This window comes from Alosa sapidissima, chromosome 20 (genome assembly GCF_018492685.1).
Source record: "Alosa sapidissima isolate fAloSap1 chromosome 20, fAloSap1.pri, whole genome shotgun sequence".
Lineage (NCBI taxonomy): Eukaryota > Metazoa > Chordata > Actinopteri > Clupeiformes > Clupeidae > Alosa > Alosa sapidissima.
The window spans coordinates 25,807,212-25,831,823 of NC_055976.1; the positions used below are offsets into that span (position 1 = coordinate 25,807,212).

At 39.8% G+C, this 24,612-nt stretch overlaps 1 protein-coding gene across 1 annotated transcript in view; it reads left to right on the forward strand.

Moving 5' to 3' along the window:
• Positions 1-22,040, forward strand: part of LOC121694603 (opioid-binding protein/cell adhesion molecule homolog) — a 42,324-nt gene extending 20,284 nt beyond the window's left edge. The window contains exons 7-16 of the mRNA XM_042074811.1: positions 2,251-2,283; positions 15,400-15,699; positions 15,938-16,063; positions 16,713-16,746; positions 16,846-16,868; positions 17,430-17,457; positions 17,667-17,719; positions 17,886-17,910; positions 18,117-18,157; positions 21,642-22,040. Coding sequence (XP_041930745.1) covers positions 2,251-2,283; positions 15,400-15,699; positions 15,938-16,063; positions 16,713-16,746; positions 16,846-16,868; positions 17,430-17,457; positions 17,667-17,719; positions 17,886-17,910; positions 18,117-18,157; positions 21,642-21,745 — 767 coding nt within the window. The 3' untranslated portion in view covers positions 21,746-22,040. The remainder of the gene's footprint in view (positions 1-2,250; positions 2,284-15,399; positions 15,700-15,937; positions 16,064-16,712; positions 16,747-16,845; positions 16,869-17,429; positions 17,458-17,666; positions 17,720-17,885; positions 17,911-18,116; positions 18,158-21,641) is intronic.
• The last annotated feature ends 2,572 nt before the right edge of the window (positions 22,041-24,612 follow it).

Sequence of the window (24,612 nt, forward strand, 5' to 3'; positions counted from 1 at the left end):
TGGGTGAACCCAGCCTGATCTGCCCGCTATTTATTTTTTGATTTCTTAAAAGATTGAGCTTGGTCTGATGAAAGCCAGACTAGCCATGGACCTCAGTTAAACAATGCAAGGGAACATGAATCAGCCTATATTTGCACGAACAATAACGGACAAAAGCTCTTCAACTTTGGCCCGTTAAAATGTGTATGAACAGTCTAGCGACGCATTTCATCAAGGCCCATTTGGACATGTCAGTTATTTGCACCACTGGTTAGATGTAAAACAGCATTTCGTTTCAGACTAGGCTACTGTTACTTAATTTGTGCATTAACAATAACGTTTCAGACTACTGTTACTTAATTTGTGCATTGACAATAAAGTATTACATGAACTAAAGATGACACAAATCTTATGTAGAAGAAGAAACATTCACAAAAAATCCATCCATCCAAAAATGACCTTTGTTTTTGATAGCTGTTGAAAACGGCATGGAACTGACAGAGATGTTTTTGTTTATAAATACATAAAAAATAAATAAATAAATAACATTATGCTGATACCTTTTGCTTTTCCCAAATACAATGTAGCCTACAGGTGTAAGTGACCTTTCATCAATCCACTTGCAATGGATGAACTGTGATGAACTGCCCTACTTGTGATTGTTTAGAGATTTTAAAGGTTTTATAACAATGCTACATCTTCTTTGGCTATTCTACAATCTATTCACCTTTTCAGCACCAGTAGGCTACTTTCTGTGCAGCCGCACACACACACTCAGGCATGCCAAACAAGCATACACAAAAGTTTCAAGAGTGGGGGATGGAGTAAAATAGGGAGACAAATTGAAGTGTGATTTATTTTCGCGGAACGGATGTACAGGACTGAGCGGCGGTCATATTTTGTACCGCTATGCGGTACATCTAGTTACTCTTATAATGTTACTGTTTCTGCACTACAATGGTACTGTTACCACACTGCACATAGCTGTACATGTCTGTCTATATGATTAATACTGAATAACCATATTTATTCTGTTTTTCTTATAATATATTCTTTTAATAAACTGCATATACCTATATTATTCTTACTACTATTCTAATGTTACTGCTACTACATTGCACATACATGTTGTTCATACATTGTTCATATTACATAGCCATATTTATTCTGCTCTTATAAGGTACGTTAACTGCTGCTAATACACTGCACATTTATATTTAATTCATATTACTTTAAACCACCTGTAAACCAACTGTATACTACTGTATACACTGCATTATATTTCTTGTACTGTCTATGCATCACCTGTCTATACTTTGTATATCACATTGCACTTTTCTGCTTTTTTTGCACTTCTGATTAGACGCAAACTGCATTTTGTAGTCTTTGTATTTGTACTCTGCACAATGACAATAAAGTTGAATCTAATCGAATCTAATCTAATCTAATATTTTGAGGTATACAGACAGTGTTTACCCTGACCATGAAAAATAGAGAAAATGCAATTTGTCAAACAGCAACACTTACTGTAATTTCTGTTACACAAGAGCATGTACAGTATTCACATAGAATCTTAAGGCTAGAAGTAGCTGAATTATGAGAGACTTCTAAACATAATGGAGGTGTCAGTCTTAACTTTGGGACTCCTATTTTCTTCTTTAGACTAGTTCTGTTAGTATTGCATTTGTACCCTATTCTTTATATTTATGTATGTGTTTGTTTGTTTGTTTGTTTGTTGTTTGTTTGTCATTATTCATGGTACTGGCATACCTAACTAGCACAGGCCTGTCACTCATCAGTTAATCATTGAAGTACTGTAATTGCAAGCAAAATTATTTAATTTTAGGATTTGTCATTCCTCCTCACTGGCAGTTGGGTAGAGTTGTGGATCAGTTCTAAGAGAAAACTCTAGTTAAAAATGATCAGTGCTATTTAGGAGGTCTCTTAGCGGTAAGATAAGAATGCTTTGTGAATAGGAGCTCTGTTGTAACCTGTACTCCAATATATACGTTGCATGGCCTCAGACACTCTTATTTCAGTCCACCTCTATGACCTGTGTCCATCTAAGATAGTTTACATAAGAACAGACCTAGCAGTCTTAGCAGCGTGGCCTTAACAGTGTAGCCTTAGACTGGAATAGAAACATCACAATGTTTGTCACTCTAGCTATCCTATGTGAGTGTCAGTAGAATATATAACCTGTAGTTTTTACGCTGTATAGCATATTATTTTATGCTAAAAGGATTATGTGTTTTTTTCTGTCTCTGTTAGTGTTATCAGCTGAGGATTTGAATGCGGACTGTGGTAAGTACAAACTAATCCCATTTCTGATTTTTAAATTTTCATTGCAAAAATTGTAGCTATGGGAGACTAGGTACAGTTTTTTTTTTTTATATACTGCATTGTAGTATATGCCACATGTGCCTCTGGGCCCGTATTCTCAAAAAATGTTAAGGCAAAAGTAGCAGAGAACCATTGAATTTGGGAGAAATGCCTCAACTTTTTGACTAAGAGGAATTCACAAAGCATTTTAATGCTGAAAGTAGCTCCCCAAGTCTGGGAGAGCTTATATGATGCAGCATTGCAGCAGCAAGTATTTGATAATCTTTTGAATTGATCTCACCAGTGTGTACAGTGTAACAGTGTGTTTTTTGAGGTCTTTTTGAGTTATGTCTAAAGGCAAAGTTTGTTTTTTCAGATTGAATGGTTTTGTGTGAAGAGTTTAGTTTTGACCTGAAAGTAGGACTTTCCTAGCCTCAAGATGTAGGGTCTGGGAACTTACCATAGGCACTGCTCAATCCGAGGTGCGGGATAAACGGTTGTCTTTCAAAGTCCCTTTGCAGGCAATAGGATAGCGCTACAACTCATGAGTTCCATGCGTTTTCCCAACAGCGGAGCTAGTTGGCTGGTTGATCAGACTTTTGCCAGCTTAAAAAAAAACTTAACGAGTCGCAATTCAAAGACCCCTGTTCGCCAGCAGCAGCATCCATCTTCTTTGTTTTCAAGTAGCAGTGAATGCACAAGGAACCGTTGCAATTCTGTCGTCATTATGTTAGCCCATGCTGTAGTCTACGTGATACGCAGTATCGGGGCGCCTGCAGGAATTAATGCTATGGTACGCACACCCATCACCCCCCCGCGAAAAAGAAAAATTCACTCATGAACAATATAGTCCGTTTTAGGTCAGTGCATTGGTCAGTCAGCAAAAAAGTAGCCTACATAGCATAACAACATCCACATGCAATAATACAACGACAACGTCTACAATGACCTATTCATTTGGACAACAGAGGACAGAAGTAGGTTGCTAGTGACAAAATATTAGCTGTCAGTGTTTTACAATGTATTTGTAAATTACGATTAATTAAAAAGTGTTTAACTCCTCCTGGTTTTCCCCACCACTTAAAAAGCATCACCATCTCAGTATACCCACTTAAAATAGGCAAGGATACGTATTAACATTTGATCACAGTATACCCACTGCAGCTAACTACAACACATAGGGTTGCCAACCATCCCGAATTGGGCGGGACATCCCGTATTTTGGGTGATTTCAGGGACAGCACCACTCCCGATTTTCAATCACAGCTCATCGGCCTTGTTAACTTGTCAATAGGCTACTGTAAACGCACCTGGAACAAAGTGTCCAGTGGCGCCGCAACCATGCGTATCTCGCACTGTGCGCACGGCACCAAGGGACAGAAGGGGCACCACAATGTAGCCAGAGAAGCTTTACTGCAAACTGCTTTTCACTCTTCTTAGATAACGATTACAATGTGAAAATGCAGCAACAGCATCTTGCATAAGGATGATACTTTTTGTGTCCTCTCAGTCTCTGCAGCAGATCTGCGTTATGCTACTCGTTTTAATTGGGAACGAGAGGGAGAGAGGGTGGAAGTTTCCAGCTGGCTTGTGATCATTGGTAATTGATTTCACCTTTTTAATATAAGAAACTTTTAAAAGGAAATCATGAGAACAACAAAAACAATGCGAGGAGATTGCGGAATTATCCGGTTCGCTATGCTACTGACCATTTACAATGTGAGGGCACTTTGACAAAGGCTGCACGCACTGTGATTTGGACTGATAGAATATGAAGAGTGGTCAATTGCCTTTTTGTAATGGAATTGGTGAGTCTTGAAGTCTTCAATAATCCGTTTCCCTTAAACTAAGCATTTACATGAAGCACATGATAGCTATGCCAATTGAAACACTTTCCACTTAGATAGCTAGGTGGCTACAAGGTTCATAATTCACTTTTAATTGCAAACAGAAAATATCTAGCTAGCATCATTACATGCTTCTATTTCCACAGGAATGAAGGTTGTTTACACCAACTTAATATACTTATCATCAGTGTTGGCCAAGTTACTTCAAAATAGAAATGTATTATGCATTACTTATTACTGTCATTTCAAAGTAATTTGGTACATTATAATATTACTGTCTCTGAATTGTAAGGCATTACACTACTATTGCATTACTTTTAAGTTACTTTCACCAAAATATCTGGAAATATGGATTTGCCATTCTAAATGCAGTTTATTACGCTCAATCATAGTCAGAATTTTGTTAAAAACCGACAAAAGGTCAAAGTCTGGTAAATTGTGATATAAATACTGTAACTCTAAGCCTGCTCATTAAAATCAATAGAGAGCCTACTATATTGTAAATCAAAGCTTAAAGAAACTGTATGTAAGATTGTGGCCAAAACTGGTACTGCAATCACTTTCAAACTACTGCAGAGCGATGTATCCCCTTTCCCCTCCCCTCTGACTGGCAGAGCTGGCAACATGGATGCCGAAACACTACTGACTTTGTGATTAGTAGATAGGTGGAGGGTGGCACATCAGGCCAAAACACAACATGACAACATCAGTTGAGGGCTGCAACTCCACTTTTTAAATGACAATATCCTGGCCAGACTACTGTTGTCAGTGATATAAGTATTTGAAAGAACATGATTTCTTAATGTCTAGTGACATATCAGGGCCATTTATGATTAATTGAAATACATTTCTTACATACGGTTCCTTTAATAAAGACATGTCAAGATGGTGGCCTACTGACCATTTTGGTGCCCTAAGTGAGCGGTTTTGAGTGAGTGACATTTAAATGATAACTCAAACACCTAAAGTAAAATAAAAGGCCTATTATTTACAGACTGTGTGTTTTTAAACATTCATGCTGTTTTCTTATAAATGGTGCACTGTCACTTTAAGAGCATTGATCTTCTCATTGACGTTCTCATAATGCCTTTTTGCCAGCTCTTGTTTACAAGCCTTGTTTGTTGAGTTACATTGATAGCACAATATTAACAATAGTATGCACAATGTTAAGTTGTTTTAAGCAGCCTTCATTGCTTTGAAAAGTATGCAATAACATGTTGCTTCACATTTCGTTTTGCAAATAAAAGTGAATTATGAGCCCCTGGTATCCACCTAGCTATCTGAATGGATTATTTTTTTGTCAACTCGGCATATCATGTGCTTCATGTAAATGCTTGGAAAACTAATTATTGAAGACCCACCAATTCCATTCTACTAGCACTACGTGGTGGAGATTGAGAGAACCCAAAAAGTATCAAACTTGCATGTACCATGGTGTTAGTGCATTCTGACATTGTAAACGTTATTGATGAAGAGTGAAATGCAGTTTGCAGTAAAGCTACTATTCATTGGTTACATGTGGGTGCCCCCTCTGTCCTTTGGTGCCCTACGCAAAGTGTGTGATGCGCGTGGTGGGAGCGGTGGCACTGCCAGGCTACACAATCTTTTTCTGCATTTCTATCCCTTTATTCTCTTTAATTCAAATTCACAGCTCAAAGTTGACATGCACTAGAAGTTTGTGTTCAATCAAGAATCAAAAAGATTAGCGTGGCACCACTTTAGATGTTTCATTAAATGACTTGTGCTATTTCGCGAGGCATAGTGAGGTCTTTCGGTTTCGCACAAAGTGCACTAACTATTATGTTCTTCATATCCTTGTCTCTGAGCGTAGGCTTATGTCCATCCCGCAAATAGAGTCCGCCTGCGAGTCTGCTGCAGCCACAGTCATCTTCAACCAGTATCAGGAGATAACGTTCTACTATTTTGCGCAGATTTTTTCTCCTCTGTTGTTCTCGCGGTGGTGTTTATGAATATGTATCAAAACAAAACACTGCTTAATTTTTGGTTAAAATGCATTGTAACGCGTGTTACTGAAGTTTGTACCGAGTAAAATATTACCCATTTTTTTTTTTGTAATGCATTACATTACCGCGTTACTGCAAACAGCAATATATTACAGTAAGTACATTACTTTTGTAATGCATTACTCCCAACACTGCTTATCATTGTGCTATAGGCCTAAATGTGGCACAAACAATGTTAGACTTTGTGGAATGACCATAGGCTATATTTGAATGGAGCTGGCAAAAATTAGCCTGGCGAGCCAGACCCACATTAAAATGTAGGGTCTGGGCACTCACCGTTCGCAGTGCTCAGTCCGAGGGGCGGGATAATCAGTTGTCTTTCAAATTCCCTCTGCACGCAATAGGACGCAATAGGATATTTGTTTTCAAGTAGCAGGGAATTCAAGTCAAACCATTGCAACTCTGCCATCAATCATTATGTTAAGCCCACCAAACGACTCTATACACGATTTCAATGCCCTGATTAAGTTTCGATTTCTGGAGCTCACAAGCCAACGGAGAGTTGCTAGACTAGGCGCTAGGGGCGCGTCTAGATTTCTAGGCTAGGCAAAAATCGCATTTGAAGTGAAGTGAAGGTTGAGGAAGTTGGCAACCCTAATAACACAGTGTATCCACTACAGCTAACTAGACTACAGTGTTGCTAGACTACCCTGGCTGCAAATTACATTTGCTGTCGCTAGAGTGCGTCTAGATTTCTTAGCTCGTAAAATAATGCATCATGCAAAAAATAGAGAGAGAGAGAGGCCGGAAGAAAAGAGAGAGTCGCCTCAAGCCAGGGGCAGAGCAGAGGAGCAAGAGAGCTCATCTCCTAAAGTAATAATCCTTTATCCCCAAGCACATCCATCAACATATCCACCAACCCAACAGACACCTCCCAGCTGGCCTGCAGTTCATTGGCTAGTTGGTGTAAAGGGATAATTGCAAGGTTCACATACAGACTACAGTGTAGTTCTTAGTTTATAACTACCGTAAAACTTCAAATAACAGCCCAGGCTTTTATTTTCCAAAATTGCCGAACTGCAACGGCTTGTATTTGAGACAGGCATCTAATTCACAAAACTTTTCCTCTGCAAAGATGAGAAATATTATTGAGTTAATTATTTCAAACAAGCTGAATGTCTACTCATATTACTAGGCTATTCGATGATAGGCTTAAATTACGGATCATTAATTTAGTGTTGAGATGTTGCTCATTGAGTGTTAATAATATAATAGAGATAACGATCCAAAAAAATGCCAGGACAGATGAAACACGTTTTAATCAAACATACAAAGATACAAAGATATCATACTATACTGAAAGCTAAAATGTTGTCTCCAGCAACCTACATGTAGGTTCTGTCCTCTGTGTAATACAGTATTTTCAGCCCTGAACAAAAAACAGGCCGGTCTTGTATCTGAGACCGGCCTTTGTTTATACAAACCTGTAACCACATCAGGCGTGTAAAAGAGACAGGCGTTTAAAGTTTTACCTCCAGCACAGATTAGGTACAGTAAATTGTAGTGAAACCATGATCAGAGTGCTGCCCACATTACAAGGACTAATTCAAGACCAAACACGAATATGCATATTCACATCATACATTTACAGACATGTTTTTGTGGCCATTTGCCTAACTTGATGCAATGAGGATGGCCTTACAGAATTGAGTGAACTGCATTTAAAACCTTTGTTTAAGAGATTGCTACACAATAATTTTATACGTTTTGGGAGGTTAACGCACCAATTTAAGTTTAATTTCACTGCTAGTTACACCCTGCTGGAAGTCGTCAATCAATTAACCTTTTCCAGACCGATTCTTAATTACAACTGAGAAGGTCTGCGTGCTTACCAGGCTATTGCATTATGTTACTGTAGCTGGTAAGGGAATGGATTGATACCTTGTTATCTGATGTTAAAGGGAAACTTGGCAGGATTTCCGCCTCTGTGGAGAAATTGTGCATTATGCTATTTCAAACTGTGGAAAAAGGTAACGATAAAGCACATGGATTTGTTTACAAGCTAGCAAAACGGTTAGCATAAGTTTGGCAGACAATGTATATGTTACAAGGTAAGAAACACGATTTAAAACGAGTTTCTTGTTTCTCACTTCTCTTTCCGGGACGGTAGTCGCAATGTTGCAAGGTTGGTTTTCCGTCTGGGGACGCTAGGGGCAGCGGGAAAAGTCACCATTTTCACCGGAACAGGTCATTTAACCATCCAAATGATTTCTAAACGGGTTTATTACGTTGAAATCGTTGCCAAGTTCCCATTTAACATAGAATGCAACTTTGGTCTGTCAAAAACATGCTCAGATGCTATTTTACAAGCATATTTACAACCCTATGGTTGTAGAGTAAAAGAAGGAACCTGGGTAGTACCGTTCTTGCTAACATCGCTGTCAAGAGTCCTTGTCAGTCTACCCCAATCCAAACATTTGGACAGTCGATCTATGTAGCGTCACGTGACTTTGTCATCTCCGTGTTTTTGGAGGCTGTGCAAGGGATTGTGGGATATGAAATTAAATTAAAAAGATGCACCCAATGCATCGTTGAAAATCACTGAAAACGAAGTACAGATCAAGGGAGAAAGCTTGACCTTTGGGTAGCCTTGTCTGTCATTCAACAAATGCAATCTACCTAGAGCACGTTCAAAACGTTTGGACATGCTTGTAATCAGGCTGGGGGATTTTAGCAGATATGTAACATCCCCATGTTGTCAGCTGAAAATATGGCTTGACCCCAAAAAAATTTAACAAAAGGTTTCTCAGTGGTTTACAGTAGTATCAGATGTACTTAAAAACATACTAAAAGTTTACCAAAGTTTGACTCCAAGAAAGGCCCCATTTTCAAAATGGCAGCCATCAGGTCCTTGAAATGACCATTACTCCTTTGTATTTCTCCTAGACCAGGAATACTGGTGTCTGATACCAGTTTTGGCCATATAATATTCTAATTAGTATATTTGCATGAAAAATAAGTGATTACAAGTACAATTATATATTAAAGCAATTGGTTATAAGCATATTTATGTGAAAAAGAAGTAAAATTTCCCTTAAGTAATTCCATATTTCTCCTTTATCATATCGTTTTTCCTAGTGTTGGTGGTTTCTGTGGTTCATAACCATTATTTTGATTCCAATAAAGAATAAATTCATTAGAACTGTGTGGTACTGTAAAATTAGTCAAAACAGGGCTGCCGCGTGACGGCTCAGTACTGCTAACCCCTTGTGTTTTTTTGTGTTTATTTTTTATATATATATATTTTTTATATATTTTATAATGTGTTTTGTTTTGTTTTTTGCGTTTTGTTTTTTATATATTTTTTAAAATATTTTCTTATTTATACATATCTTTTTCTATTTTCTTCAGTTGTTTCCTCTTATTCTGGTTTATTTTTTTGCGCTGTGACCATCACTAGATTCACCATTAGTCGTCACACTCTTCCTCCCATTGAGGTTGATTATAGTGATTCTCACAATTCCCAACTTGACATGGTCCACAAGCAGGCATGCGTGGTAGTCCATATGTCCTGCAACTGCACCGTTGTGTTCGGCATGCAGTTGTGCAATTACAGTGGATCATCTGCAGGAGGCTTTCTGGGGCAGCAGCCTTACTGGTCATAACTGGCAGGAATCGGTTGTCCACCAGTTTCCATTACCAATCCACTGGGTTCATGTCACCTTCCTTTCCAATCCACACCATGATCTGGAGGTAAACTCTTTGGCAGTGGTATTTGGATGAGGACTCAGTTGGAGGCAGATGTTCTGGGGTAACAAATGATCTGGCGGTAACGATTTTCTTGCTAAAAAGGTTGTAGCGCAAAGAGGCAAGTGAATCGGTACTCTTTCCGCCAAACAACACTGCCATTGCCTTGGTCCCATGGTCCTCTATGACATTCCTTGCTTGATGTGAGAGCAGAAACACATTTGCACAGGACTGGATGGTAGATTCACCATTCACAAGTTTCTGGAATGCTGTCTGTTTGCCAACACTAAAAATGCGTGAAGTTGAATCACATCCTGTGAAGGCATGGATAAACAGGAACTGGTAGCACAAGTCACTACCCAGGACTTGTTTCATCTCACTGATGTTGTACACTTTAGTAGCTTTGGACTTGTCTGACCGAAAATAGAGGCCTCTATTGTTCGTCCCAGCATAGTAGAGAAGAATGAGTCTGTATCCTCCCCTATCAAGGTTGTGGGCTGATGTTCTGAGGCCTTGATTGCAGCTTTGACAATGTCCACGTCTGCATCACCTGATGCATTGATAACAGTGCAGCCCTTCTTCTCCAGCTCTTCGGTCATAAGATTGATAAGTCCTTGTTTGTTGCAAGATCTGGAAAGGAAATCATCCTTTCTTCCCACAAACTCAGTCTCTGCATTGAAGTTAACGATAGGGTGAGTGTTTTCACCACGTCTCTGATGTGTATTGTCTTTGATGGAAGGACCTTCACCATAACCATCAAAAACGACTGTTGCTTTACCATAATGGCGTATGGTAAAGTCTGCATATGACTGCAGTGTCATCGTAACTGTCACCCTTTTTCCATGCCAAGCGGTGAACCAGGGAGCCACCGTCAAGGACATAATGCTCAGTTGGTGGGATGGAATCCAGGACAGTTTTGTTACATTTCTTGCTTGAGAACTCAGTGACTGCCTGCGCTAGTTGGGGCTTGTTGGCTTTACGGAAAATGTCCTTGCCTTGCCTTGAACAGGGCTGCAGGAAATGAGCAGAGCTCATAGCTCATTACATCTTCCAGTGAAAACTGTCCAGTTTCCGACATAATCAGGAACCGTTGGAACAGCAAAGCAGGATCAATGGATCGGTCTTGGGCAACTTTGATGGTGGAGTCATCTGCAAGGGTTTTTGCCCGGTCTTTCCGTTTGAAGGATATTCCAAAAACGGGTTTTCCAATCATCTTTTCAATGATCTCATTGCCAACTGCCTCAAACTCATGGACATTTACCTCTTTTTTGGCAACAACACCAGTTACAATGTTTCAGATGGGTCTGGAGAGAATGGTGTGCAAATGCTAAGCTTTTCCTTGATCTTTTTTAAATCAGAGTGATCTCTTTTCATCCTTGCTTCAGAGGATTCTCGGTGCTGCTCGCTGGTCGTGTAGGTGAGGTCATTGAATTCCTGCATGGCATTGTTGTATTCAGATGTGATGGGTGTAGACATGGTCCACAATGCTCTCATGTCTTCAGTCATTCCACTTCCATGCTTTGATCAGAGCTCGGGCTGTCTGCAGCATCGTCTGATAGTTTATCCACAGCCGGCTGGTTTTTGACCTTGTGCTAAGGTTTGCCCTCTTTGTGTTCACCTGTTCCTTGATTTGGTTCAGCATATCTGATGCTGCAGCACTCTCCAAAGTTGTTTCTTTCGTTACCAGGGATGAGTACATCTCTCCAGCTTGGTTCAGCAATGACTCAAACTGTGAGTCATCCTCTTGCAGCTCTGACACAACTAGGTGATTGAGACATCTGTCCACCAGCAAATGTCCACGAAAAGCTCTTTGCACTGACTTTCCAGTCATCATGTGCTGGACGGCATTTGATTCATAGACAACTTCCATAATGTTCCTGAGTCCTGTGCCTTCCATCAGTGTGCCTATTGCACCAAATAGGTTCATAAAAGTATGAAAACCTCCAAGCATTAAGACTATGCTTTTCAGGGGACTACTCTGTGGTACATCCACAATGATCTCTGCTGCTTTCCAGTACAGTGGCTGATCAAAGGTAATAATGGGTGGAGCATTGTGTTTGATAGCCAGGTCACAAACAAAACCCAAGGTGGACAAAATACACGTTTTGTCTCCAGAGTACAAGTCACCCTGGGGTCACCCTGGGGTTTCTTGTTTGAAGTTCAGTGAGAGCTCCCACAGGACATCCACTGTTTTGTCATAGTTGATCAGTGCTGGGAGGTCGTTGAACACAATGGTTTGGCACACATGTTTCGCAAAGCGATATTCAATGACTGGGATTTTACTTTGCACTACAAAATCTAGGTTGGTAATGTGTCTCCTTGGAATGATACGGTCCTTTTTTCGCCCTAGAGTGATTGCTGCTATAATTCCCATTCCGTGGAAGGTCCCCTTACCATCAATAGTAAGGATGTTGTGGTCAACATTGTCCCCAGCAAAAGGAAGTTCTATGACTTCTATGTCATCCGCTAACATATCTGGGGCAACTGAATCTGCTGCATTCTTTTCAAAACGCAAAACTTCCTTGTATGATGAAGCAAATCCCATTCCATGAAGGGTATCCACCAGGAATTGTGACCGATACATATGATGTGCCTGCACTGCAAGGCCAAGTTGTAATGGAGCTACCACAGCACGTGGTCTTGCTGCCTGGACAATTGCCTGTCCAATTCCTGCAACCTTTCGGCTTGTCTCCTTACCCACAAAAAGACCATTCAAAAGTGTACGGAGAGTCTCAGGAACAAACGAAAGGGCAGAGTCAAGCTCAAGTGACTTTGTGCTGTATCTGTAACGGAGAGGACATTGGACTTGATATCACTTTTCATCAATCGCGCAGCTGTTTGAATGATCGCTTGTTTCTGGGATTCCTCATCCTTTTCTTGCTCACTGAAATAAGATCGTAGTATTTGTGATGTCAATGTCATCCTCTCTCAACACAGGTATTAGAAATCTGTCTAATGTTCTGTTCATGGGCGTAGATTTGCGTGGGGACCGAAGGATGTGTCCACACCAATGTCAAATTAGGACTGAAATGTCCCCACCAATATTCAGGTTGCACATGCGCTACACAAAGAGTTAAATCATTTGTCACTTCAGTGCTGCGGATCATCTCGTACAGATCTTGTAATGTGCAGTAGGCTAGCCTACAGTGTATAAGGGTAAATCGCGCTGATTTGAAGTTACCTATAATAACTACCAGTGAGCCGCAGTCTCCTGCGCAGCATTGCGCAGCGTTTCAGCTTCACTTCGGCATATGAAGTGCGTCGAAATTCACCCATTCTTCTCTGTTGAACTCCTCGAGAAGTAGGCCACTCATCACACATGTGTCACAAAAGAGCCATTTCTCAGCTTTTAAACGGTGCTAGCCACTATTTGCTGTGATGAACAGTTCGCGAGAAAAATAACTTCAAGACATTGAATAATTATTCTCTGCGCCCATCTCCACATCCATTCGTCTTGGTGGAATACACACTCTTCACGCAACACATGACAAACCATATATCAGAATAAACAGCAGACCTTACCGAACACAAAGGTGTAATGCATTCCCGTGTATAGTTAGCTGTTCCAGAGTAATCCGGTTTTGAAATAAATTGTAGCAAAATTCAACATGGTCTTTCGGCTTTAAGCATTTCTTAAAACTGAGCTGTGCTTACATCGCCTAGATATCTGTAAATATTAGAATCAGAGAATATACAGGCAGCTCACGGTGAAGAGTCTGTCAATGTAGTCTTAATGATTTCTTTTCACAAAATGCTAAGCATGCATGTATTTAAGTTTCTTAAAACTGAGCTGTGCTTAAGGGTCAATGCATGATTTCATAACAGACCAAATAGAAAATAAATGTTAAATGTTAAATATAGCCTACATATCTGTACATATTAAAAATCAGATTATGTAGGCTACACAGTATAGTTAGATCAAGTTGGACAGTAGCACATTTTAATCATGGATAGTTGGACAGTAGCACATTTTAATCATTGTATATATCTATAGTGGCTGGTGAAAGAGTTGAGTGGCTTTTTTTTCGGGCGGGGGGGTGGGGTGGTCAGTGGGTAGTGTCCCCACGAAAGCTCAGACCAAACCTACGCTCTTGGTTCTGTTGACAGTTGAGTTACCATGGCTGCCATAAATAACTGCCAGAAAACAACTGCCAGAAGGAGGGTGGGGTTTAAGTAGTTTTAAGGAGGAATTTTGTTCGAGCAAAATGGTATGTGCTGCCAACAACATTTTAATGGGGCAAGCAATAACTTAATATCAGTATTATCTTCCACCATCTTCTGAATTGCTGGAAATTGTGAATTTAGTTTTTTAGTTTAGTTTTTATCTATAGAGGATGCATTACATATGTATTACTGTACCTTATTCAAATTTAAATGAATGACCAATTTAGAAGGTAGTTGTTTATGATCAAAGTTATATAACTACAATTTAAGGTACTTTTGACTTTAGGGTTAGGTGTTTTTTTTCCATATATGCAGCCGCCTAATGAGCTTATCTGGCACCCACATGAATAATTAAGTGAGCTTTAACGCTGATTGGCTGCCTTTCAGTCTGATCACCACTCACAATAAGCCACAGCAACTCCAGCAACCTGAATCTTCATGGAAACATAATGTGTAAAGGGAACATAATGTGTGGAGGGAACATATTGGGTGTTTCGAAACGGGTAAAGTTGCTGCCTTTTAAGATATCTAACTGGGGAGCAAGGCAGCAAGTGCGGTTCAAAACCGAAAAAACAAATTCTGCTGCCTTTTAAGATATCTTAGAATTCCCAAATAACGGTCATTTTTGGAGGCAGCATCGATGCACACTTCATGCTCCCTCCTACCCATAATCCCTTGTGGCAACGTCTGAAACAGCTGTGAAAGGTAAACAAACATGGCGGATGACATCGGTAATGGCTGCTGAATCTGTTTAAAATGTCATTTGTGTGACCTTATTTTGCTTAGATTTGTAGATTAGAGATGAGAAATAAACAATTTACTATCTGATTATGCCATTGTTGTAACCATTAATAGCGTCTGGTCTGATATATCTGCCGGCCGTAAAACTAATTTATACAGTTAGCCTGCTAGCTTACGTGAGCTAATTTAGTTTAACGTCAGGCCTTTGCTAACGTCATACCGTAGTGTTAACCAAAGATTCTAGAGTGCTACGCTCATTTTTAAAAGATGCATTTAATCCAAAGTCATGTCTAGTGAGACAGCTCTCTATGTAGGGAGGGAGGCAGTAGGCAGCTGTCTCCCGTTTCGAACACACCCAATCTGTGGAGGCGATCAGAGGGGTGGATTGTATCACAGTATGTGTTCACATCATATTCTGTCTTTGATCAGATTCACCCATATTTTACGGGTCATTTAAAAAATTTGCATATGAGGGTGGAAACAACCGTGTTTCCTGTTTATGGTAGCTTTGTGGCCATGCACATAACTCACCATTTATTTGAAATAAACCATGTAGTTATGCATTTTCAACCAATAAAATGTTATGAGTGGACTGTCTAACCAGAGTGTTCATATGGTCTGCAATCCCAACAAAGGTCAAGAGCTATGCCATCCAGCACATATTTCTCCTACAGTACAGACTACAGTATTCAAAGGAGACTCTCTACAAATCACCTGTTCCATTGAGAATCCTAAACATAAGTCTGGTCAATTCCACATGTACCTTTGCAAGGATGGACGAGGGATCCGGATGTTTCCAATAATAGGTGGAGGGTTTTTCACTGTGGAAATCAATGTGTCAGGTGACTACAGTTGTGTATATTCAGCAGCTAAAATGGCTACTCCACAATGTCGTTCAAACCCAGCAGCAAACTCTTTCCTCCTCACAGTCTATGGTAAGAGGTTGCTATTATATACATGTCTATTGTCTCTTGTCTGCTTTCACCACCTATCTTACTGAATGCAAAAAAAAGAAAAAACATTGTTGACACTTTTACATTTTTTTAACGGTACATTTAACTTTGACATTTTCACACTTTTATATTAATTTATGTAAGTAGCTTGACACACCTGGACAAGCCCAAGGACATCTGAACAAAATAAAGGACTTTCTACTCTTGCTTAACTTCACAGACCCAGATGTTTCTCGGGAGTCCAGTGGATCAGGATCCTCAGCAGGCCTTGCAGCCATGACAGTGATCTTTCTGCTGGTCCTAGCAGCACTCTTAGGATATCAGAAAAGGGATTGCCTGAAACGCTGTGAGTATGAGGGACCGACTGTTGTTAAATAAACACATTTAATAATCAATAAATTCTCATTACTTGACTATATTGCAATAAGAACACTTTCTCTATTGGATGCTGCCATGCTTTTGGTGATTTGATTGCTGGAAATTCAAAGATTGTTTTTTGATGGGCGACATATTGATGGAGTGCAGTAATGGAGCAGTTGTCTGAATGTATGAACTTAAAGGAACACATCAATGTTTTGGGAAATGTGATTATATGCCATCTACTCCAGAGCTAGATAAGAGGACACACACCCTTTTCTTCTCTGTGTGTTCAATAACTATAACTAATGCTATAGCTAGGCTAACTTCTCTGTGTGTTCAATAACTATAACTAATGCTATAGCTAGGCTAACTAGTCTAACTTCTCTGTGTGTTCAACAACTATAACTAATGCTATAGCTAGGTGAACAGGTGTAACCCACTTCCAGTGCATTATGCTATAGGCAAGGCATATGCTGTCAGATTGGGTTACTGCATGCACCAAGAAGAAAAGGATATGTATCCTCTTATTTAACTTTGGGGCAGACCTAAAAATAAGCTAACTTTTAAAAAAGTACATGTGTTCCTTAAATAAGAGGTTTGTGAAACATTACTAACACGACTGTTGTCTGTTGCAGTGATATGGTCAGACAGAGGACGACAGAGACAAGGGTACACTTTTAATATTAATTAAATATTAATTAAAGAACAACACAGCTTTAATACATGTTGATATTTACCACATGGAATATCCCTCATCCTCTTTTCTAGTGGGACTCAGGGTCATATGCCAGGTTAGTTTCTCATTTGTTGCTTAAGTGATTGAAAGGTGTACCTTCTGCGTTGTTTTCCGACGTGGGGGTCCGTCAGATAGACATTCATGTTAATCCCTCATCGTCAAATATAGACGAAAGGAAATAAATGTCCATCAAAGGTGATGTAGCCTACAGTTGTATGTAGGTGTGTAGCCTACAGTTGTAACAGCGCGCAACAGTCGTTTTACTCCCCGTATGCGCTCATTATAATAGGCTCTGCTCCTGCCTAGATTCGAACTCAGAACTGCCTGAAAGTTGCAGACCTGTTCTGGAAATACGTGCATTAACCCACTCGACTGTCAGACAACGTTATCTACTTCGAGTAGGCCTATTAGGTAGGACTGTACAGTCCTCAGTACAGTACAGTACACTCCTCAGTCCTACTCGAAGCAGATAGCGTTGTCTGACAGTCGACCATGTCTGACAGTTGTCTGACAAGTGACCATGCGTCAGACCTTTGACGAGTAGGGAGTGAGACTGGGTTGCTTTAACCCCATGCTCTTACACATGTTTTGTGTTTTCTCTTTGAACTTTAAACAGCAGGAGGAACTGAACAACAACATCAAAGGTAAGTGAGAGTGATTGTTGAGGAGGTTTGGTGTGTGTTGGGGAGGTGGAGGTCATTTAACCTTGTGGGTTACAGTAATGTCACTTTGGTATTTCACAACTTCACACTCTCCAAATAGCACAAATATACACATGGCTGTATTGGCTTTGTTTAGTGTACACTGTCTGTGTTGAACATGCATATGCAAATAATCCATTTGTGCTCGACAGCATGGCAACATATGAGGAAATTACAGGATACGCCTCAATATCAGACCTTCAAGGTAGCTGCATCTTCACTGTTTCCTGTAGTTCATCAATGTCTTGTCGTGATCTTGTCATATGGCTAAACACAGTCATGTAGTGCTTTTCCACATCTCTGTGTCTGTGAGTCTGCCATCTTGGGTGTTCTGTTTTAGAACTTAACTGCAATCCCTTATTCACTCACAGGTCAAAACACAGCTGCTGCCGTCAGGTACTTTAACAACTGATTTATTCATTCTTAATCAATTAGCACATTGCCTATCAGATAGATTTGTTTGAAATTACAGTTTATTATATTATATTATATTATATTATATTATATTATATTATAGTATATTATATTATATTACGGTATATTATATTATATTGAAAGTGTTGAAAAGGATGTCACCTAATGGTACCTGTTTCTCTCTGTAGTAGTACCATTGACACTGTGTACATCATGGTACAAAATCAAGGTAAGGTCCCTCCACATCTAGTTTGATGTGCCAAAAGTCAACAGTTTTTCTCTCTCTTACTTTTATGACTTTCCTATACACATGTGGGCTGATGAGGCGTAGATGAGAGTGGAAGACCACTCGAGTTCAGCTGAACTGGTAATAGTGTGTGGTTTTAAGGACTACACAAGTGACATTATTGTGTGTCTTTGTGTGTGTATGTGTGTGTGTATGTGTCTTTCTGTGTGCATGTGTGTATAAGTGTGTGTGCATTTGTGTGTGTGCGTGTGTGTGTTTTCGTGGTGAACTATAGCACTAAAACCGTTGCTCCTGATTTGGGTGACATGTTTCTCAGCCATCTATTCTGCTATTAAATAGGCAAGCTTACAGTATGCGCAAGACAGTCCTCAGTAGCTGTGGTCTACCACAACAGATGAGCCTCCAGCATCATGAGACAGTTGTGAGTGGCTGTGGTCTAGCAGAATGGATGAGGCTCAATAGGTATCTTAGCTTAGCTCAACTGACAGTGTGTTGTAGGTGCACACTGTGCATGTGCTTGCTATACATAGTGCATGCATGTCGGTGAGAACTTTCCACTTTCTCAGTGGAAATTCAAATACATAGCAAAGCTGCAACCGAAGACATGCGCCTTTTTCAGTATACAACTACTAATAGTAACCTTAACAGAGTGAATGCATGAAGGCATAAAACTGCACTTAAAAAAAAAAAAAAACATGTTAACACATTCACAACAAAAGCTATGAAGTAACTTGGGTCTGTGTATGATTCATTCATTTGATATTCAATTGAGAATCCAAAATGAAAAAAGGACTTATTTCATTATTTGTTTATGAATGTGATACAAACAAACAAATAACGCTTTGTTTTGTCAGACTTTTGTTTTCCTGGCCAGGTCAAAAGTAGAACATTTAAAAAATGGCCTGAAGGCGGTCCGTGTATCATTTGTTCATTTGATATTCAATTTAGAGGTTTAAAAAACGGCATCAGGCCCAAAACTGATTTTGATATTTATTTTTTCCGATTGCTCTGACCCGGACTTCCATTGCCAGCTGCTGCTTCTAGGCCTACCAGTCCGATTATAACTTTACCACACACAATTTAACCTAAAGATCTATATTTAAATGACCACTCGGACAGAGCAACAGAATCTCTTTTTTTCCCCTCAGTCGGCAGTCTAAACGAATAGGTTTTTCTACTCCTATGCTCGATTCAGTAGCGTAGCCAGACATGTTCAAATGGGTGGGCACAGAAAGAAAAGGGTGGGCAAAGCCAATTTGATTGAACATGGCCTAAGAGAAGCCTAGATGAGATACACCATACGTGGAGTGGAATTTATTGAACGCATTTGATCACAGCTGACAAATTAGGCAGAAACATTTTAAACTGGAGCAAAACAATGCATGGATGTAGGCCTAGCTTTGGCGAGTCACATAAAAACACAATTGAGACAAAAGATTGACCATATTGTACAACTGCAAAGCCTTATCATAGGCATGTACATGAAAAGTAGAACTTATTGAACAAAAATGGCAAATTACACAGTCGGCTAAACATTTTAAACTTGCGCAAAACGGCATGAACACAGCAACGGTGCGTCACATAACTTAAAACACAAACTGAAGCAACAGCTTGGACAATCCTACTGCAAAGCCTTTCCTTCCATAGGCATGCAACGTCTATGACATAAAAAGTGGAATATGAACGCAACTGCCACCTGTTCGCGATTTGACTGATTCTTGAGCTCTCAGAGCAGTGTTGACTTGCGCGTCTTTTTTAGATGCTGAACGTAATTGGACGGGCAAGACTGACAAGTAGACGGGCCTAGGCCCGCCTGTGACTATGCCTATGGCTCGATTTGAATTATTTGCTCTGTTTGTGAATGAAGTTGTAGCCCCTCTTTCCTTTGATCAATGTGCTTGTTGAACGATGTGTGTCCCTAGTTTCCCTGTCATAGCTACTGTCTTTGGTGTAATCTCACCAAAAGGCTATGGCAGCTGGCTGCCTTCCAATGACGTTGGCGACAAATGACGATCTGAGCTGATAGATCTAACATCTAGGCCTACTTCCCTAACATGGGCTGATACTACATAGCCTAGGCCAGTCATTACTTCTATAATCATGGGGCAACACTTTGGGCGAACGCGATGTTCATAAACGAAACAGGCATGATAAGGGAGATGATTTTCTGTTGATTCAACAAAACCGAGTTTGCCATCGTTGCGTAAATCGCCCAATTTCTCGCTATAGTTGTTATACAATATTTTCTGTCGCTATGGGATGGCCAAAATTAGTCGCTAAATCTAGCAACAAAGTCACTAAATTGGCAACACTGAGCACTGACAGGTCTAGACCAAAAAAGTGACTTGGATAGACTTCCATTTTTGGAAAAAGTGACTTGGATGAAGCCATTTTTTAAACGTTATACTTTTGATCTGACCATAAAATCAAAAGCCTGGAAAACAACGTGTTATTTGTTTGTTTGTATCACATTCATAAACAAATAATGAAATAACAAGTCATTTTTTTTTTTTCGTTTTTGATTCTCAATTGAATATCAAATGAACGAATGATACACGGACCGAAGGCCAAATATGATTTTGATATTTATTTTTTCCGATTTCTGTGACCTGGAAGTCAATCCGACAGATTTACCCAGAAATTATTTGTTGACTTCCATTGCCAGCTGCTGCTTCTGTTTTGCAGTGTTAAATCAGACTTCAATAAATTGATTAAAGAAATATGATAAATTGATTAAACCTAGCACTACAAACCATCCTCAGGAAAGAAGAGGTGGAACATGGAAGTAGGGCATTTCAGGAGAGAAAGAACAGCAGTACATTATTTGTACTTGTTTGCTCATAAGTGATATCATCAAATAACACTCGAATACCCATGGGGAAAAATCATAATGACCATGACAATGATCGCCCTCCAGGAGGTCTCATTCCTACAAATCCGGCCTACTACCTACTATGAGTTTGACACCCCTGGTCTAAACGAATAGGCTTTTCTAACTTGTAGGCCTATGCTATGCTCGATTTGAATTATTTGTTCTGCTGCTAAATGAAGTTGTAGCACTATCCTTTGATCAATGTGCTTGTTGAACGATGCTGGCAAGCGTATCCCTAGTATCCCTAGGGATGGCCAAAAGTCACTAAATACTGTATGTCGGATTGACTTCCAGGTCACAGAAATTGGAAAAATGAAATATCAAAATCAGTTTAGGCCCTGAGTCTGTTTTTTTAAATGTTCTACTTTTGATCTGACCATAAAATAATAAGTCTGACAAACAACATGTTATTTGTTTGTTTGTATCACACTCATAAAGAAACAATGAAATAACCAGTCTTTTTTTTTTCATTTTGGATTCTCAGTTGAATATAAAATGAACGAATCATACACGGACCAAATCATACACAGACCCACTTGAAATATATACCATGTGCAAATGAATCTTCTCATACATTTATGTTCCCATTTGTAGACCAGGTGGCAGAAGACCCAACATATTGCAAAGTAAACAAGAAAGGAAAAACTAAAAAACCCAAAGGAGTAACAGATGTATACGCCTTGGTCGGTCATCCGTGACAATATCCCGTTATTCTTTCTCTCTCAGAATGCTCAACGCAAACAGAAACTATCTAACTCTGTAATGCAAATGTGATACTGGTGAAGAGGTTTTATGGTGGTCATTGTAGAAGTGTATATTGTGTTTGATGTCTTTATCCTAAATGTCCCTCTATGTACTATGGCTATATTGTATCATATACATTTAAAGGAAGAAGGAGAGAGAACATGTGACAGCTATTTGAATACTCCTGTACTCCTGTATATCAAATGTATGACAAATAAAAGTTAAACATTTAAAACTTTGAACACATCATATACATCTGAATTATCATCATTTTTGTTAGAGAATGCATATTAAGGAATTCAATAGCATCCTGATTCATAGTATGAAGACTGTCATTCACATTGCCAGGCCATTTCTGCCTTGAATGTTTCAAGTGTAGCCTCGAATATAATCTTGAGAAATCCGGCTGATTTTTACATGGATCTTACAGAGTCCTTACGTGACAAAACGATGCATTTTCTACTAATTAGCTGTGAAGAAACCATCTAAATTCAAAGTTTGTACTGCCACATCTGCACACTACTCTGTTTGCCTTTTCCTGCAGCAACTGAATTCCCACGATACTTCAGCACGAGCTAGCTTTCAGTAACGTGCAAGCTTAGGCATCATTTGGACCGTTTCCATGTACAGTAGTTACATAGTCATTATATGGTCATAACCATTACAGTGGTCAATTACCTATTTTTGAGGGAAATAAACAAGTTTCCATTGCAAAGCCGGCATGAGCTCGACAACAGACTTTCTTGAGCTTTCCTGGAAGCGACTAATGGAAACTGAGGCTACAAACTTTGAATTCAAAGGGTTTCTTCACAGCTAATCAGTAGAAAATGCATTGTTTTGTCACGTAAGGACTCATATTCATATTGTACAGACCTTTTGAGTCTGTTAAAGAGGAAATCCAGCCATTTTAACTCCGAAATCCTTCTGAGTTTCCCTTAAGGTCACTCCGTGTTGGGGTAAGCAAAAACAACTACAAAATTGATTCATACCAATATGAATTTTCTCAACTACAGTGTAACAAATTGTAATACCTTGTTTCGACTCGACAAACTCACCAGGGGAAGAGACAGGAACAAAGACGGTGACAGGGACTGTAACGAGGACTGTAACTAGGATGGTGACAGGGAAAGAGACACAGACAGGGACATAGATAGGCATGGTGATGGGAACAGAGATGGGAACAGGTAGGATGGGAGACCACAGGTGAAATGAGAACAGACAACACAGGTGAAACGGGGACAGAGAAGGGCTCGGGCAGAGGCGGGGCCGGACAGTCAGACCCAGGCGAGGCAGGACAGACAGGCAGAGGCTGGGCTGCAGGTGTGGCATTGGGCGACTGGGCTGCAGGCGTGGCGTCGGGCGACTCGGCTGCGGGCACAGGAGCGGACTGGGCTGTGGGCACAGGAGCGGACTTGGCTGCGAGCAGACTGGGCTGCGGGCACAGGAGCAGGCCCCTCGGGGTTGAGCACTGCTCTCCCATGCCCACATCCACGGCTGAAGTGCCCTTGAGCAAGGCACCTAACCCCTCACTGCTCTCCCATGCCCACATCCACGGCTGAAGTGCCCTTGAGCAAGGCACCTAACCCCTCACTGTTCCCCGAGCGCCGCTGTAGCAGGCAGCTCACTGCGCCGGGATTAGTGTGTGCTTCACCTCATGGGATCAAAAGAGTATATATACTTATACTTATACTTGTGGTTAACAAGTATAATGTTTTAGAATATTTGTATAATATTTGTCATTGTAATTGTTTTTATATAATTATTTAAGAGTGACAGTTGGTTTGGTGTGGTGGTTAAAAAATAGTTCCTGCTTGCTTCGTTGACTCATAAGACATGGACAGAAGCACGTAGTCCACTACTGCACACATATACTACAGCCCATGGACGTTGACTGCCTGCAACTTACTGAGGAGCTCCAATATACGACTATCTGGGGAAGAGATAAACAATAAGATAACTTGACAGGTTTGTTCACAAAGTCTTCTGTTCAATTGGACAGATATCTGAAAGGAGTTTGTGTCAGCTGTGGTGTTCCAGAATCACATGATCATATCAACTTGGCATATAGGTATTAATTGCAATGGAGCTACATCTCATCCTTACATGTGAGTGTATCTAAGGAAACGAGTGTTATTTTGTCTTTTTTTAAGTGAGGCTCTTTGATTGTAAAACAGTATTTCTTTTCATTAAATGTATAAGTCTACCACTATGAATCTCATTACACCCAAATGCATATGTAGATACCTAAACATACATTTATCTAATGTGCTTCTAAATTTAATCAATAAGATATATAGAGTTGAGACAAAAATATGAAAATAAATAAATTGTTGGTGTTTAGCAATCTCATGTTATTTTTCATCCCACTAGTGACATGGATTGCTGACCTGTATTGTCAGACAGGTATTTACATTTGAGTACACCTAAACCTTCAATTTATTTCCAATGTAATGTTATTGTTTACCTGTAAATTGACATCTGTGTGGTTATTTGTCATTTTTGATTTTTAATAATATCACTGTGTATTATTATTTGTTTTTAGAGCTTTACACTTTCAAGCCTGCACAAGTTTTTGCGTCAACTGAAAGCCCAATTGAAGGGGGAGATGTGACTTTGAAGTGCGGTGTATCTGGTGGAAATTCCCCTGAGAGCCTCCATATGTACCTTTGCAAGAATGGTGTTGGTGTTCAAATGGAGCGACTGAGTGATGGTGTTGATGCTATATTTACTCTCACTAATGTTACATCACGAGACTCAGGCAATTACAGCTGTGTTTATGACTATAAGAAAATTCCATACAGTGAGGTGAATTCAACGGGCA